The sequence below is a fragment of the Thunnus maccoyii genome, chromosome 1 (assembly GCF_910596095.1).
Source record: "Thunnus maccoyii chromosome 1, fThuMac1.1, whole genome shotgun sequence".
In the NCBI taxonomy this organism is placed as follows: Eukaryota; Metazoa; Chordata; class Actinopteri; order Scombriformes; family Scombridae; genus Thunnus; species Thunnus maccoyii.
Window position 1 is genome coordinate 19,638,179 of NC_056533.1, and position 16,120 is coordinate 19,654,298.

Genomic DNA, 16,120 nt, shown 5'->3' on the forward strand with positions numbered 1-16,120 from the left:
AGCAGGGGGAGGCAGCATTAACCTTAAGTAAGTAAAACTGCCTGAACAAGATGAGCAAGTTTTGAACAAATGTTATTGTTTTGAGTTTAGCACTATGAGCTGGAAAATACACTCAGTTTTAAAACAGCATCTTATAGTGTTGATTATTTAACTTATAAGTATTCATAAGAAGCATTAATATATAATGGTAATAATAATGTAAAACCCATAAGTACTGTTCATTGGTGGCGTGTCTCAAATATTTTGGCCCCACAGACTAAAATGAGGAAGTACCATTATACCTCAGTGGTTTCCACAGAATCCAGCTGCTTAGCAGGTCAGCTGTGACCAAAGAAAAAAAAAAAAGAAAACCTTAAGAAGTGAGAAAAGAAATGACACCAATGCTTAGAACGTGTCTGACAACCACCAGTTGAACCATCAATCTTACATTTTTTCCATCACAAGCCAACAATGGATGGCAATGTGACAAACCCTCAAGATAAGAAAGGGAAATTCTGATGTATTGAAATTCAGGTTGCTTGCGAAAGTTGGAAAGAGGGAAGTTGCAAATGTCCTCACTTAAAATAATTTTCCAAAGGAACCCTCTAAAATAAGACAATGACAGTGAAGTGGTATTAATGTGCAAACCCACAACATTCAGAGTAGGAAAAGGATTTATTTACAAGACATAAACATTACAGAAAAACCCCCTAAAACTTTAATAAATGGCTAACATTAGCATGATACAGCCAAAAGACAACATGTCAATTTAATCCTTATAAACAGTACTGTCTAGACCAACAGTAATGTCATTAATTGACTCAGAGAAAAATACCTTCATAATGTGAATACACAGGGTATAATAAGACAGTGTAAATACATACAGAATTCAATATTTTGTTTGATCTATGTATGACAGTACAGCTCATAATATATATTGCGGTTGGAGCAGAAAACAGGTATTGGTAAACACACCAACATCACCTACAGTCTTTTAACTGAACAATATTTGTATGTGGCTGCCATTTAGCAGCCTCAACATTTACATTTATTTCCTTCGGCTTCTTTTTTTTCACAAATAAAATATGACATTCACTTTATCCATCCTCCTAAGAAACATTTTTTCCTCTGTTATCAGTACACTCCTTTGCAGGTTGAGGTATGAAGGTGCGGACCCAACAGTCACTAGCTTGACTAAACTTCATTTGACCAGAATCACAGAATCTGGTGACTTCTCATTATGACTGGTTCTGATGGGTTCTGGTAGAGGAAATGAAGATGGGGCACTGGACAGGTTACGACTCATCAGTAACAGTCATGGGATTGTCGTAGGCTGCTCCCTCCAGGTCATCCACTCGTTTCCTGCGCGTCTCTGGAGGAGGTCTTGGTGGAGGATTCTGAGGAGGATTCTTGATGCTCTCCCCAACTTGCGGCTTCCTGATCTCCTTTCGTGGAAGAATTGGCTCCCAATGTTCACCTCGAATGGCTGCCTAGAAAACAAGATGATTAAAACAAATACAAGTCAGTAATGAATGATTGATCCACTAATGTGGGTGACCTGTCACCTCCGGAAGTTTTTTAGATTATCCCAAGTGTAAAATCAATTTAATCTTGAAACTTATTGTTGCTTGGATGATGAGTAACTGACTATCAGCACAATTAAGTGGCCTTTATCTTGTACACTCATAATAATTGTGTAGCCAGGAAAGCTTTATAACTTTAATTACCACAGCAAAGACTGTTGAAGAATTCAGTCCCACCCCTGACTGGTCAGATTTCAAAACAACAGAGCCATGTCTCAACAGTGGTACCAGTAATGAAATGTCTTCCTTGTTACCATTTCCTTGTTTCCATCAACTGTCCACTTCCTGCTTCAGCAAACAACCTTATCAAAGTGAGTAATATTTAACCTACTTAACTAGAGTGGTAAAAGCTACTAACTTACTGCAAGGTAGATGAGGCTGGCGATACCGAGGCAGACACACCCAAGGACAGTAGCAAGCATAAATCCTCCAGGAACACAGAGTCTGAGAAAGAAAGAGACAAAGACAGAGAATAAGGGTGGTGGAGAATTTAAGATCATAATGATATGCAATTAGTCTTTTGTTGGAGTGTCTGTTTGTGAAGGTGAGGAATGCTGTCTAGCAAAGGAAAGTGGCTAATGAATAATGAACTTACGCGGCATGTAAAAATGCTCTGACATAGTAGTTCCTTGTCAATGGTCCAAAGGATTTCACACACACAGTGAAGCAGTACTGGCCCCTGAGGGAAAACAAGAGACAGCAGTGACCAATAAGCATCACTGTCTTCACGGAAGTTAAATATATAAATTATGCTTAAATAACATCACTTACGTTCTCTCCACACTTGTACCTTTGGCCCTCTTGCTTCTAGGGTATTCAAGTAAACACACAAACACCCCGGCAGCACTAAGTATTCTGTCAAGGCTGTTTCATTGTTTCTTACAGGTTTTTCCTGATCACATAATAATTGATAGGACATCAAAGCAACTTCAAATAAATATAAGTGACTCTGAGCGGGGTACACAGGTATGGGTGGGTGGACTGATTCTGAGATGGAGGAGAATACATGCAGAATGTGGTAAGAAAGTCAAGTAAAAACTACTTGTACCTATGTTATATTTTCACAATAGTAAAAATATCATGACTCTAAATGGAAGCAGACACATTTGAGACTTGTTATATTTTGGCCCAAGCCTTCATATGGTGGGATATAAGGCCAAGTTTGAGTGTTAACTTCCCACACAACTGTGCTCAGCCTCCCTGTGTTTGTAGAAAGTATTTCAACTTCTGTAGATCAACCTCACATATACACAGCAACTATTGTCTGAAATACAATAAATGTACATGTACCTTGCCGCTGTAGCACAAAAACAAATAGTGGCTCAACCTAACCAACAATGCATTTTTAGTTATCCACATCTATACTTTAATACTTTAGTTTTTATGAATTATTTCACAACATCCTATTGCATTTAAGTCTGTCATAACAGTAGAAAGCTTTTGCACAGACTTCAAAATTGTTGCAGAAATTCTACATCTATGATAGCAGATCTTTGAGGAGGGACTCTGGAAACCGGATATTGAACATTTTCACAAAGAGACAACCTGAATGTTACTTCTTTAGATTAAACACCATCGTTCTGGTTTATGCAAATCTTAAAGGATACACTGCATAAGCAGCAAACTGCCATCCTCTGAACTGTCCAGCCACCCCCACAATGCCTCCAGTGAGGAGAACTGAAAGAAGGAAGCAGGAGGATAAAATAAACATCACACACATTCTTTTTATCTCTGCAGAATAGACACGCCCTAAGTGTTAAACTTTAGTTTTACTTGACTCTTAAATTCAGTTTAATTTTCTTATTAGATTATCAGATTTGGCTACACTTGATTAAAATGATTTAATATTACTGTAATAAAATCAATAAATAGTTTTACTTTATGAACAATCAGGGGAATACAGCTTTAAGAATATAAATATAAAAAATAAAAATATCATTTCATTACAAAATTATAGAATACGCACACTTTAATTCCAGTGAAACAAAGAATATACCTTTAAAAAAAATCTTTAGACAAGGTTTGTATACTCACTGAGTCCCGAAGCCAGAGCCTGCTCATTGGCCCACATAGCCCACTCTATTTTCCCCATTGTATTCACCTAAAAGCCCCTCTGCAGACGGCGGATACTTTTCACACAGCGACTGGCTGCTTTGATTGTGCGTACAAGGAAGAAAATGAATTTGTGAAATGTGAGAGAGAGGTGTAAATATGAAGAATGAGGAGGCCGGACCGACCTTGGCCTCTCCCCATTTCAGTCGTCATTTCCCGACGGTGCAGGAGCATATCGAGAGAGGAGGAGCCAAACAACTCCGCATCAACTCCAACTAACAGGTGAAATAGTAACCAAACAGGCAGTGAATGTCATATCTACATCTTGCTAGTTGTTGTCAGTCTTCAGGTCTTTTTAAAATATGAAGTTTATACACAAAGTTCAGACGTCCAGTTTTTCCACAGTGGTCTAGTTTGACTGGTTTACACGAGAAAGCACTTCTTTTTAGCCGAGAACCTGCTTACTATAGGCTTTATACTGTATGTCATACAGAGCATTTGAGTTTTTAATGTTAAGTACAATGGCAGGGATTAAAGTAAGAAAAGATTTGTGAGCCTGATAAGTTTTCCAGGAGGAAATACGTACAATGTTTTGAATTAAGTATCATATGAATTTAAAACTGCTCTAAACTGCTGCTAAATCAGACATGGTGCCCAAAAACTTTAAGCTCTGCATTGAGTAGAACATAGGTTTTATATTTCATTTACCTTTTTCTGTGCACCTGTCCAGGAAAAGGAAAAGAATTTTACAGTAGAAATGGTAAAATACAATTTATCACCCAGACTTTTATGACCATACGTTCACCTTTCAGTTTCCAGGGCCTCTTGCTCTGCAGTACACACTGTTTATCGCCCTCAGTATAAACACAATGACTCACCATGAAACAAGATGCAACAACAGGTGTAGTGACTAAAATATATTTTATTTAATTTTACAGAATAAAACTTTAAGTCTGTACTCTTTGTCTGAAATCATGTTTTCATGAGATGAAAATGAAAACTAATTACCAATGTGACTGATACATTAAAATACCCTCCTTAAACACATGGATACATACATAAATTCAAGCATAGGCTTTTGCTCAGATAGGTCAGAGAGCACAAAGTTGCAGTTGTGAACAGTTTTTATGGTTCAGTGCCTTGCTGAAGGGCACGTTGGCAGAGTTGGTATCCTATATTTAGCACCTCAGAGTCCAGCCCATGCTCATGTTTATGACTGAACCCATTAGTCAAATTCCTCTTGACCTGTATCTACCAGTAGATACTAAGAAATATAAAGAGCTATTCAAGAGCATACAGGAAGAGAGTGTCATATAAATGACTCAGAGACATTTGATAATTGAAGGAAGACATATTAACAACCTCAATCCACAACTGTAAAAGAGGTGCCTGTTGTTGTTGTGATTTATAGAAACCTTGATACATATGTATAAAACAGATTCTTATTGGTGCTGAGTCAGATTCATTATTGCTCCTTTGTCCATTTAGAGCTGTGTGGCATCAAGCTGTATTCTTAGGCAACCCATCAGATCCAAGCAGATGCTGCGTGTGATCGTCCACAACACAAGGGCCTGGTCCAGCCTTAAACACAAAACAAGAAAGGATCAGGTAAGAAAGTACAACCAAATAACAGAACCTGTAAGTGTGTCTGTGTGTTAACATCTAAAAATCCATCTGAATCAAAAACTTGTTCTAATGAGATATAACCCTAAAAAAACAAAACAGTGCTGATCAATAAAACATCCATTGGTCAAAGACTGGATCAGCTCTCTATTATATACATCAGCAAAGCAGAGGAACTACTTTAATTCACACTAAGTGCTACAATATTCAGCTGAAGTAATGCAACTTAATGTTGTGTAAAACAGTGGAAATGGAGACATAACTCCAAACTGGTCTTGGACTCTTGCTGTGAAAATTGCTGAGTCATATCTTTCTAGACACACCAAGATATATAAATTAAAAATAGAAAACACTGATTTTTAGTCAATGTTTTAAATAAATTGTTAAAAGAACTCGCCCACAGTGTAAATACATCCGTGTGATCTGTGTATGTGTGTCTACCTTGGTACTAATAACGTAGCGTATTCCTTTTGGCATGGGCTCTAAACCGATAGCCTGCTTCAGTTCCTCAGAAAGGGCAGCATGGTTAACTGGAAGACCATTAAGAAACCTGCAGATGAGGAAGAGAATAACACCTCAAAGGGCCTGAAGGCAAACACACCTTTGTATACAAACATTCTGTGTTTATGTATCTAAATTATATTTCAGATAGACAACTTAATTTGTATGGAAGCAGAATTTTACAGAGAAATTTGCACTAAAGCTAAGAAAGCTGATAACTGTCAACTCACTGTCCTCCGTTGGTCTCTGGGGGAAAGAAATGTCGAACCGCCTGGACAAACTCAGGAACATGCTGCTGTAGAGTGAAGATCACAGCATTGGGTCCTGCATCAAAGGTGTAGGCCACCTAAAGGGAAACAGGGGAAACTGGAGCAATCATATAAAGAGCAAGAGCTGTTCTGTTCCCCATTGAGTTTGAAACCCCCCCCACAAGTTTCACATCTTCATTATACCATCTTGGAAATTCAGCGGCATGAACTGAGACAAACCTCTGACAAAGAAAGAAGAACACACACTCAATAAGAGGGATACAAAAGTAAGCAGACAACAGCTACAGATGCAGTAAATGTACAGTACACTGTAAGAAGTGTGTAAAAAGTAATGTAAATTCCAGCTATTTTCCAAGACATTTCATGATTTTCGGAACGCTTTTCTACCTTTTAAAGCAGCCATGTTTCCACAAATTTTAATTTTGCAGAGAATTATCTTAATCCATCATGTTTACTGTTTGATCTTCCTATTACTGTTGAAGTTGGGTTATTGTTGCACATTAATAAAGTAAGTATTTGAAAAATTAGTAAACACACAGCTGCCCAGATGTAATGACGAAAACACTGGGTTAAAACAATATACCCAGAGGACTACTACGTTCTTATTTTCTGCTCTCTCTTTCAGAAACATAACCGCAGAGTCGCTCACCCTTGTCTCCCCATAGTGCCGGTTGTACCGATGAACCAAGTTGATGACCTGGTGAGACACACTGTTGAGGTAGAAGATAGGAGGGTATGTGTCAAGGCAGGTGGCATGGAACTGGTTACTGTCCTTCATGGTTAGTTCAGCAAATGCAGTGAAGTCTTTTCTGCGCACCGCTTCAATCATTTCAACCATCCGGCCTGGGACGACAGACTCAGCCCGGTGCTACCCGCACACAGAAAAGATGAATTTATATAGACTTTCAGGTGAGTGACAATGGGTGAGGTTTAAACAAACATAATCTCCAATTTAACAGTATTGATAATAATGTTAGTACACTGATTGATGCATGTTTGAGGCTGAGCAAAGTACCTTTAAGAGACAGCTTGTTTGTACACTGGTTTGCATCCCAGAGGTGCTGCCTACATGCTTCCGCTCAGCACTGGCCTGTGATGAAGAAATGCATCAAATTACACTTGATATAACTTGTTTATTTTCAATTGGCATTTTGTGCACTAGTCAAGACACTTGCTCTGTGTGTTACACAAGAAATGGTCATTTATAGAAGTAAGTGACTTTCACAAGCAAGCGCAGATGTGCCAATACAGTATTGACTCACATCATGCTTTCATTCTCATTTTGTCACTCTCAGTCACTCAATCACATACACGGAAACATACACAGACCTACCACAAGAACAAGTATTCTGAGGTCTGGCCAATGAGTTTCTGGCTCCACCTGCTGGGCAAGACTGTCCTTGCCATTGTCTTGGTGACCCATGATCCACTGAACAAATCCTCCATACATACTCCGACATGCGCTGCCCGAGCCTTGCCGGGCAATCCCAGACAATTCCCCTTCTACACCAAACACCCGAGCCAGTGTGTAAACTGCAATACAGTGACAAAAGAGGGGGAAAGAGCAGAGAAGACAAGGATGAAATGCAGATGTGTCAAATGTCTTTAGGCTTCATTCTACGGTCAGAAAAGCCCCACCATAGTTTCATGATGAAAATATTTAGTATTATATTTATTAAGATGAATCTTAACTCAGTGTTAGCTTGTATACTCAAGTTATACATCGGGCAACGTAACATTTTTTAAAGCAGCTGTTGAGCAGGGAAACTTTTACTAATGTACACACACAATCTCACCTAGACAAGCAAATCCAGCAGCAGAGGAGGCCAGTCCAGCAGCAGTGGGGAAATTGTTAACAGAGCAGATGTGGACTTTGTGAGACAAACCAGTCAAATCCAAACCGGGGTCCACATCATTTCTTCTCTTCCTTGCAAGTCGTCGAACTAGATACAGAACACAGAACAATGACAATGTCGTGTCCTGCCCTCCCTTTAACTCTCATGCTTTTTGTTCTCTCTGTGCTTGTTGTGAGGAAAAATTAAACAGAAAAGACCTACTCTCTCTCAGGCAGGACTGCAGTCTGGGCTGGCTGATATCCTCCTCTTTGCCATTGAGCCATATTCGATCTTCCTGAAATGATCTGCTGGTTGCCACTGTTGTTGTTGTTTTCAGCTAAACAAGAGAAGGGAGATGAGACACACACACACACATATACTTTTATACACCCCAGTATTTTGGGGCAATTTGCCTTTATTTGATAGTGGAAAGTGCAGAGAGACAGGAAACAGAGAAGGGTATGACATGCAACAAAGGTCCACAGCCAGAATCGAACTGCCATAACCAGTAGACTACCAGGGCCCCACCACACTGTAGCTAGATTATGGCAACTATTGTGATTATCGATTAACCGTTTAAGTAATTTTAAAAACAAAAACACCAACTATTTACTGATTCTAACCTCTCAAATGTACATATTTGCTTGTCGTCTTTGTTTTCTATGATATGAACTAAACTCTGATCTGTTTTTGGACTCTTGGTTGGACAAAACAGGCAGTTTCAACATGTCAACTTGATCTCTGAGAAGTTATAATGGACAGGTTTTTACTTTTTCTGACACTTTACTGACCAAATGATTTATTGAGAATAGAACGATAGTAAAAAAATAAATACTTTAAACCTTATATTTTTCACTCAACATTCTGTAACTGTACATTTCAATCCAGACTCAATTTAAAGGCAATGTCATCATTTTCCACAATCCTAGTCATGGATTTGTATCATCTTGCTATACTTCCAGGACATTTTTCAAGAGCCTTTCACAATAGCCACCAAGTATTCACAAGTTTTGGCAGACTGGGTTCACAATGTATGAAATAGCACAAGTGAATGTAAGTATTTCAAGACTGACCATCCTAACTGAAACTACCAGTAAACACAAACATGGTATTGTGACCAAATTAGCCTCATTTACAGTTTTGTTTACTGTAGCTGTTCTGGACACAAACAGTAAAACTTTGGAAAATCCTACAAGACATTGAGGAAGCTAACTGCCTATACACAAAAATCACTGTTCTCATGAATATGTTTACCTGATCTTGATGCAACGTGACGCTCAAAGATGAGTTAATGGGGAGGATTAATTCTTCATTTCTCTTCCCCCCTGAAAAACAACACGTTTGACACACAATGCACAACTTCGATATTACCACGCTGTCACAATGAAACAAAATAAAAATGCTGGACACTGAATCCAGCCTGTTACTGACCAGTATTCAGTGACACATGACATACAAGTTATTATACAATAGACAAGTTCACTTAACGTCCTAAAGCTATCCAAAGCTACTAACATTACACTGGATTAAAAATAAATCGAGGTGATACTCACAGTACTTGATGACGGCTATATTTACCGGAGCGGTGCATGTAACTATGTTTGTCTTCTCCATACTGCTCTCAGGCATAACTGAGTAAATAAACCGATGTTTATATTGATCAACTAGTGACTGAAAACACTGAAATGTGCAGAGCAGGGATCCTCTCGTCTTTAGCAGTTTCAGCGTGTAGCTAACATAACTCAACCTTGCTACGGCGTTTGTAGCGTCTCTTCGAGGTCTCTCCCGATTGGCTGGCGTTGAACATGTGGCTACCCCCGCAACCAATCAGAGCCGAGTCATTTTAATTAAACAGACGGAACAGCCAATGAGAGATCATCTGACCACGGTCGTGCGAAAATGGGCCAGCCCATTGTAGCAACCCATCCACAGCAAGATTGACTTTTTTTTATTTATTTATATGGACTGTAAAGTCCATATAACAGCCTAAAGAAATGATGATGATGATTGTGAGAAAAATATATCTAAATGACTATAAATAATAACGAAAGTTGCAGTTAGTTAGATGTAAACATTTAAATATAAAATTCATTGGACTATAATATTGGACAGTACTCATATACTGTAGTTCAGTACAATTCTGAGGTAATTGTACTTGAGTATTTCAATTTTATACTCTTTAATACTTTAACCCCGCTATATTTTGGAGGCAAACAGTACGTTTTAATCTACCATATGTATTTGGTAAGTACACTAAGTTACACACAACCTCATGAAATATACATTGCTATACTTTAAGGGACCAAACAGTATATTTACAATTAACTCCACTACCATTGGCACTTTCTGTATATGTTGCAGATAATGCTTGTTTTTTTTAACTTTTATTTACATTTTTAAATGCATGACTTTTACTCATCATTGAGCATTTATTGTTACTTTTACCTCAATAAAGGATGTAAAAACTTCCACCACTGGTGCCACAACTATTAAGCCATCCAGAAACTCCTCCTCTTACGGAACTGGATGTCTCTTCTCTACTTGGCAATGGGAACAAAAATGAATAAAGAAATGATCAAATTTAAAATGGAAAATTGAATAAAATGTCACTTAACTGTTGTGATGTATTGTTGTATTGTATAAAAATCAATGCCAAAGGGGTAATATATCAGTTTAAAAAGCATTTCCTTTGGTAAACCAGACTTGAACTGAGAAGAAGTTATTTGCATGTCAACAAATAATACAGAGCATTTAGATAAAAAATAAAATCATGTTTCTCCTTTATGCCTTTTATTTGAAAAGAAGCTGGACACATTTGGCAATGCGTTAGTTCTTGTTTCTGAAATGAAATCCAGAACTTGAAATTGTAGATATTGTTAAAAAAAAAAAACAACCAAAAAAAAAAAACAACATACAGATACAGTCATCTTTTTGTAAGGTGGTGAGAATCATATGTTTAAGATGCTGCAAAGTTTTTCTGTTTTTACTTTGACCACTGTTACAACCGTGATACATCTGTGGCTTGGAACATCATTTCTGTGAAGATCCAAAATGGGAAACTTTTCAAGAGGGTTAAACACTAATTCTTATAACTGAACTGTAAAAATGGTACACAAGAATTTTTATACACTAGCCTTTTTTTTAAATTTATTTTTATGTAAAATGTAAGATACATGTCAGCAAAAAGAAAATATCAAAGTGCAACATCCAAGGTTGGTGGGATGCTGGCCCTGAATGAAGAACAATGTATAATATTCACAGAGCAGTCTAGATAAAAATGCATCAGCAGCACTTAGGTTTTGCATTTTGTCTAGTTTCTTGTGTTTGAAGAACAGAAGTCAACCAATGTGAAAAAAAAAGAAAAAAAAAAGAGTAACTACTGAAAAGGACCAGAGGAGTCAAACAGTGCCACGGGCTGTCAGGGGTAAAACACAAGCAGTGCAACTTTGTAGCAACTTGCTTGAAAAAAGGTTGCAAATGATCATCTAATTAAACACTGCGTGTATTCTACCCCCTCCCATCCCTTATGCCATCATATCAACTCCATGTCCTTGTTCCTCTCTCTTGGCATGTAGTTTCCAGAGACACACAGAGGGTAGTGTGGCATCCCAGGTTTCAACTAACAGTAACACGCTGGTCAAGGATGCTATTAAGAGTCCCAGTCAAGCATATCCCCTCCCGATTTCTTGGCTCATTCCAGGGCTCCAGTTCAAAGTTAGTAATCGTCCTCATCATCTGAGTCCATCACCCTCCGTCTGTTGAACTGAAAAGTACACAGCATTAAAAGAAACGTAAGACAGTCGAGTGGTTGATGATGAATAAAGAAAAGGTGATATTTCAGTGGAACTTACTTTGACAGTTGTCTTTTTCTCTGTTTGCTGACTAACTTTTTCTAGGATCTCAATCAAGCCTGACTCTGAAATCTGAAAAGAGAGAAAACATTTGTTGCGCTGCTGGTATGTGGAAGACAATCAACATCATATTTTAAGCATCAGAGGTCATTCTCTTACCTTTCCTCCTAACTTTCCAAAACGAGCCATTTGAATGAGATAGTTCTCAACTGCATTGGCTTTCTCCGGCTTAACCAAAGCAAGATTGCTCACTGTAAAGAGAAAATTGTTTTACCACTGTGTGTTTACACGTGACCACCATTAATAGATATATACTGCATTACCACCCATCCATCTCACAATATAGTTTAAATAACAATTTTCTCAAAAGGAGCCATTAATAAATCATGTATGATACTGTCATTAGTGTAACTGGAACCACTGGTAAGTTACAAATTTTGTTATGAATCTTTACTACATTATTCATAACACAGACTCACCAGTACTGATCTGGCTTTCTGCATTTATACTCCTTAAAAAAGTTTTTACAATGTCTGTTAGGCAATTAGTTAACATCTTCTGGCATGTGATTTCATTTTTGCACAGCTTTTTGTATCATTATATCTATTAATATTATTTTTTAAAGGGAAAAATCAGCTAAATAATGACTTTGAGAGTACACTTACATCTGGCACGGGCAGATTGGTCTAGAACTTGAGCCAATATGGAGTTTCTCATATCTGTTTCTCTGTGAATAAAAAGTACCACAACAATATTAGCACACCAGCGCTACCTGGGGGGGGGGGGGGGGTGCCAAGCAAAACTCAGAGGAGCACTTCAGCTGGGTGGCAAGCAAGACAAGGGAACTTGGCTTGGGTCTTGAGGAGCATTTATTTACAAATAGTCTAAACTGTACACACACTGCACTGCCACGCTCACAGCTATAACGTTACTGCTAACTTCATACTCACAGTCTCTCTCTCTCTCTCAACCACACACTCACTACATACACAACCTATGCACTGAGCTATTCAACTTAAGCCTGGCGGGCTGCTGGGCTTGCAATACACTAGCGGAAGCCCTGGGTATAATATCATAATGTCCATTACTTTATTTCCAAATGGCTCTGTGTAACAGTAGTCATCTCACAATATTTTGCCGATAATTTAGAACATGTGTATTTTAATTTAAATGATGTGAGTTAAGGTCACAAAAAAAAAAAAGAAAAGTAAGAAAACAATTCGACTGATCACACAGCATTTTTCCATAAGAATCTTTGCTCCAAATGTATGTATGTAAATGATTTATGCAGTACATCTTACCTTTGTTTGGCCTCTTCTCCTTGCTGATTATTTGAGGAATCCTAAAAGAATACAGCGCCACCACATTAATCTAATATGTTGTATTTTATAGATATATCAGACAGTAATCCACAAACCAAACCAAACTCACATAGTGTGCTGTTTTTCATAGGAATGTGCACAATTTTGCATCATATTTTGAATTTAAATTTAGTAGAAATGTCTAGTTTGGTTCAAGCACTGAAAGGTGAGGAAAGGTAGAGAGCACTAAAGCCCAAACAAATCTGGATTTTGGAGACTGATACTTGAGGACAATATTTGGAAACAATATATATTAGTTCTTTAACATATTGTGCTCATAACATGAACAGACATTTCTGAAAAGTATCTCTTCAATTTAATTATAAAACTGTTGTAATGATGTGTACCAAGTTGGAAGATTAAGTTGTCAGTGCAGAGCAGGAAAACGTATCTTTCTTGGTCAATATTGCACGCACTAAGGAACTTATTGTTTCAGTTGACTACATTTACCATCAACACTGATTGGACATTTGCGTAATACATGGCGAAATTTCCCTTTAAGAACTGTTTTTCCAAACCTCCTTGTGTGGTCTATAAGAGACCCCCTAATCTATGTAACATGGTGGTGAGGGCAGACCTTCCCCCTCCATCATCCTCACATTTCCTTAGCTCAGTCCCCTCTGGAAATAACCCATGTGGTCATTGCCAACAATACCATTTCACATAAAAAACTGACTCGTTAAACTACCCTCACACAGAAAGAAAATACAACATCGAAGGTGTTATTTCATGTTCTACTGCTAATGTCATATGCATGCTTAAATACCCATGTGGACTGGCATACACTGGTAAGACCACCAGACCTCTAAAAACTCGAATTGCTGAACACCACAGTACAATCAGAAATAATGTAACATCTAGTCCTGTAGCTGTACATTTTTCCAAGGCGAAACATAACATCTCTAGTTTCAGATACATAGGTTTGAAACTTTAAAAGACCCATGCAGAGGGGGAGATACTAATTCTATTCTCCTAAAATGTGAACTGTTCTGAATACATACACTGGACACTTTGGCCCCAAAAGGTCTTAATGAGGACTTTGACATTAGACCATTTTTGTAAATGCATACCCTATGTGTCATGTCTCTTACAGTAATAATGCCTTTCTGTATGTTGAGTCATGTCAGTGTTCCTTTTTTTGCAAATGGTGTTACATTTTCCCTATGTCAAAATAATAGATACTTTCATAAATAGACATAAGCGCCTCTAATAGGTAGTATGTATGACGGCTTTTTAGCCTGAGTCCTTTGTTGGAGTAAAAACTACTGGAAGTACATGAGTTGTATATTTTTCTTCATGTACCTTTTGTATATATGTAGCCTATTTATAAAAATCTGTGCATATTGTACTGTATATGTAAAATATGAAATGTAAGGTTTGCTACAGTTTTATTGATGGCAATCTGGAACCGGTATATTATCTCACGTGTGTTTGTAGTATGGACTATGGGTATTAAGATGGCAACTCTGTATTTATCAGAAGTCTGAGAAAGAGCCATGTGCTCGAAACATCACAGCAGAAAATAAAAGCCCTTTAAACAGAAGTTACTTGGTGTGCGGATCTCTGCTCAACTCCCCATAGTTTAAGCCCAGTAACACACCAACATAGTGTGTGTTCAGTTAGTTGAAACCTAAGGGCACTGATTGAAATGTGTTTCAAAAAAGCAAGGTCTTAATATTTTATTAATTAAAGGACAGGTTCACAATTTTCATGAATGTCTTAAAACAACAGTCAGGTGTCCACATAAACACTGAAAGAGATTTTCCTTGCTGTAATCATTCCTCCTGTTCATACTGGCTGTTAAAAGATCCCCTTCAAATGCACTTTCAATGTAAATAATGGGAGCCAAAATCTAGTTATCCAACCAGTCAGTTTATGCAAAAACGCATTTAAAGGTTTTTGCCAAGTTTATATGAGGCTTCAGCAGCCTGAGTTAGTTGTATCAAGCGGATATCTGCCACATTTATAGTCTTTTTAGCAAAATTCCCTCTCTGTGTTTCCTCGGACAGTGCTTCCATGCTGAGCTGTGGTGGAAGTATAACAACAAAAAGAGGGACTTTGGCACTAAAAAGACTGTAATGTTGAAAGATGTCTATTTGATTTTACTCATTGGAACGGCTGAAGCTTCATATCATCTTCAGATAAACTTTTAAATGCATTTTCGCACAGAAGGAGGACTGTGGATTTTGGCCCACATCACATACATTGTAAATGCATTATGTAGGGATCTTCTAATGGCCAGTATGAACAAAAGAAATGATTCAATGTTCATTTGGACACTTGATTGTTGTTTTAATACAGAATTGAAATATTGTGAACCCATCCTTTAAGGCTGCCACCATAAGCATAGTTATGATTCAGTATTAATATATATTTATTACTGACATACAACAAAGCAGTTACCTTTTTCTATTTGTTAATTTTTCAGTTTATTATTCAGTAAATAAACCCTTAAGTTCAACAGGGAACAGAACAAAGCAGAAAATACCCAAACTAAGCCCACCGTTTGACTATCTATTTGTGCTTTTTGCCAAATATACCCTAAAATAGGCTCATTTTTCTTGGATTTTAAATAAAATTTTGGTTCAGTTTCGCTCCGCTAACGTCAGAGGGGTGTGCGCTGTCCTGTCGACACTAAGCTAATGTTGGTTTCTCCTGTTATTTCTCTAACTGCTGAGTTAGCTTGTTACAGTTCATATACATCGAGCGTGACTCTCATATGTGAGCTATGTATATCCTCTGGGTGACAGTTAAATTAGTTTGAGTCATGGTGGTTGGTTTAGCTACACTAGCTAGCGGCGTCTCCTTGTAACAGCGTCTCCTTATAAGGTGAGCGCAAACACGCTTCTCTGCTCGTTTTGTCCTTACCCCGTGCTTTGCCTGTAGCTCCGCCATCCTTTGCCGCCTAATAGCCTCTAATTCGTCGTCTGCCATGGTTTATTACAATAATGTAGACCTAAAAGACTGAAACTGGATGAAATAGCGTTATTTTGCGCACACTAAACTCGCATCAGATGTCAGGCCCCACCATTCACTGTATGTGCCCTACCTAGCTCAGGGGAGAGT

At 37.9% G+C, this 16,120-nt stretch overlaps 3 protein-coding genes across 3 annotated transcripts; all 3 read right to left on the minus strand.

Moving 5' to 3' along the window:
• Positions 1–635: 635 nt before the first annotated feature.
• LOC121895014 (cytochrome b-245 light chain) lies at positions 636–3,952 on the minus strand. Its single transcript, XM_042407790.1, has 6 exons — positions 3,597–3,952; positions 3,170–3,239; positions 2,334–2,408; positions 2,158–2,241; positions 1,925–2,006; positions 636–1,469 (listed from the first exon to the last, which is right to left on the minus strand). Exons 1-6 carry the CDS (start codon positions 3,652–3,654, stop codon positions 1,275–1,277), a joined length of 564 nt encoding a protein of 187 aa, XP_042263724.1. The 5' UTR covers positions 3,655–3,952; the 3' UTR covers positions 636–1,274.
• A 1,090-nt stretch (positions 3,953–5,042) lies between these two features.
• Positions 5,043–9,624, minus strand: mvda (mevalonate (diphospho) decarboxylase a). The gene is made up of 10 exons (XM_042407778.1): positions 9,396–9,624; positions 9,097–9,167; positions 8,065–8,179; positions 7,804–7,950; positions 7,341–7,540; positions 7,023–7,097; positions 6,657–6,875; positions 5,969–6,084; positions 5,679–5,787; positions 5,043–5,195 (listed from the first exon to the last, which is right to left on the minus strand). The coding sequence occupies exons 1-10, from the start codon at positions 9,469–9,471 to the stop codon at positions 5,115–5,117; spliced, it is 1,209 nt and encodes a 402-aa protein (XP_042263712.1). The 5' UTR covers positions 9,472–9,624; the 3' UTR covers positions 5,043–5,114.
• Positions 9,625–10,615: 991 nt separating this feature from the next.
• Positions 10,616–16,098, minus strand: pdcd5 (programmed cell death 5). The gene is made up of 6 exons (XM_042407804.1): positions 15,923–16,098; positions 12,995–13,035; positions 12,359–12,420; positions 11,853–11,944; positions 11,694–11,765; positions 10,616–11,605 (listed from the first exon to the last, which is right to left on the minus strand). The coding sequence occupies exons 1-6, from the start codon at positions 15,986–15,988 to the stop codon at positions 11,558–11,560; spliced, it is 381 nt and encodes a 126-aa protein (XP_042263738.1). The 5' UTR covers positions 15,989–16,098; the 3' UTR covers positions 10,616–11,557.
• Positions 16,099–16,120: the final 22 nt, after the last annotated feature.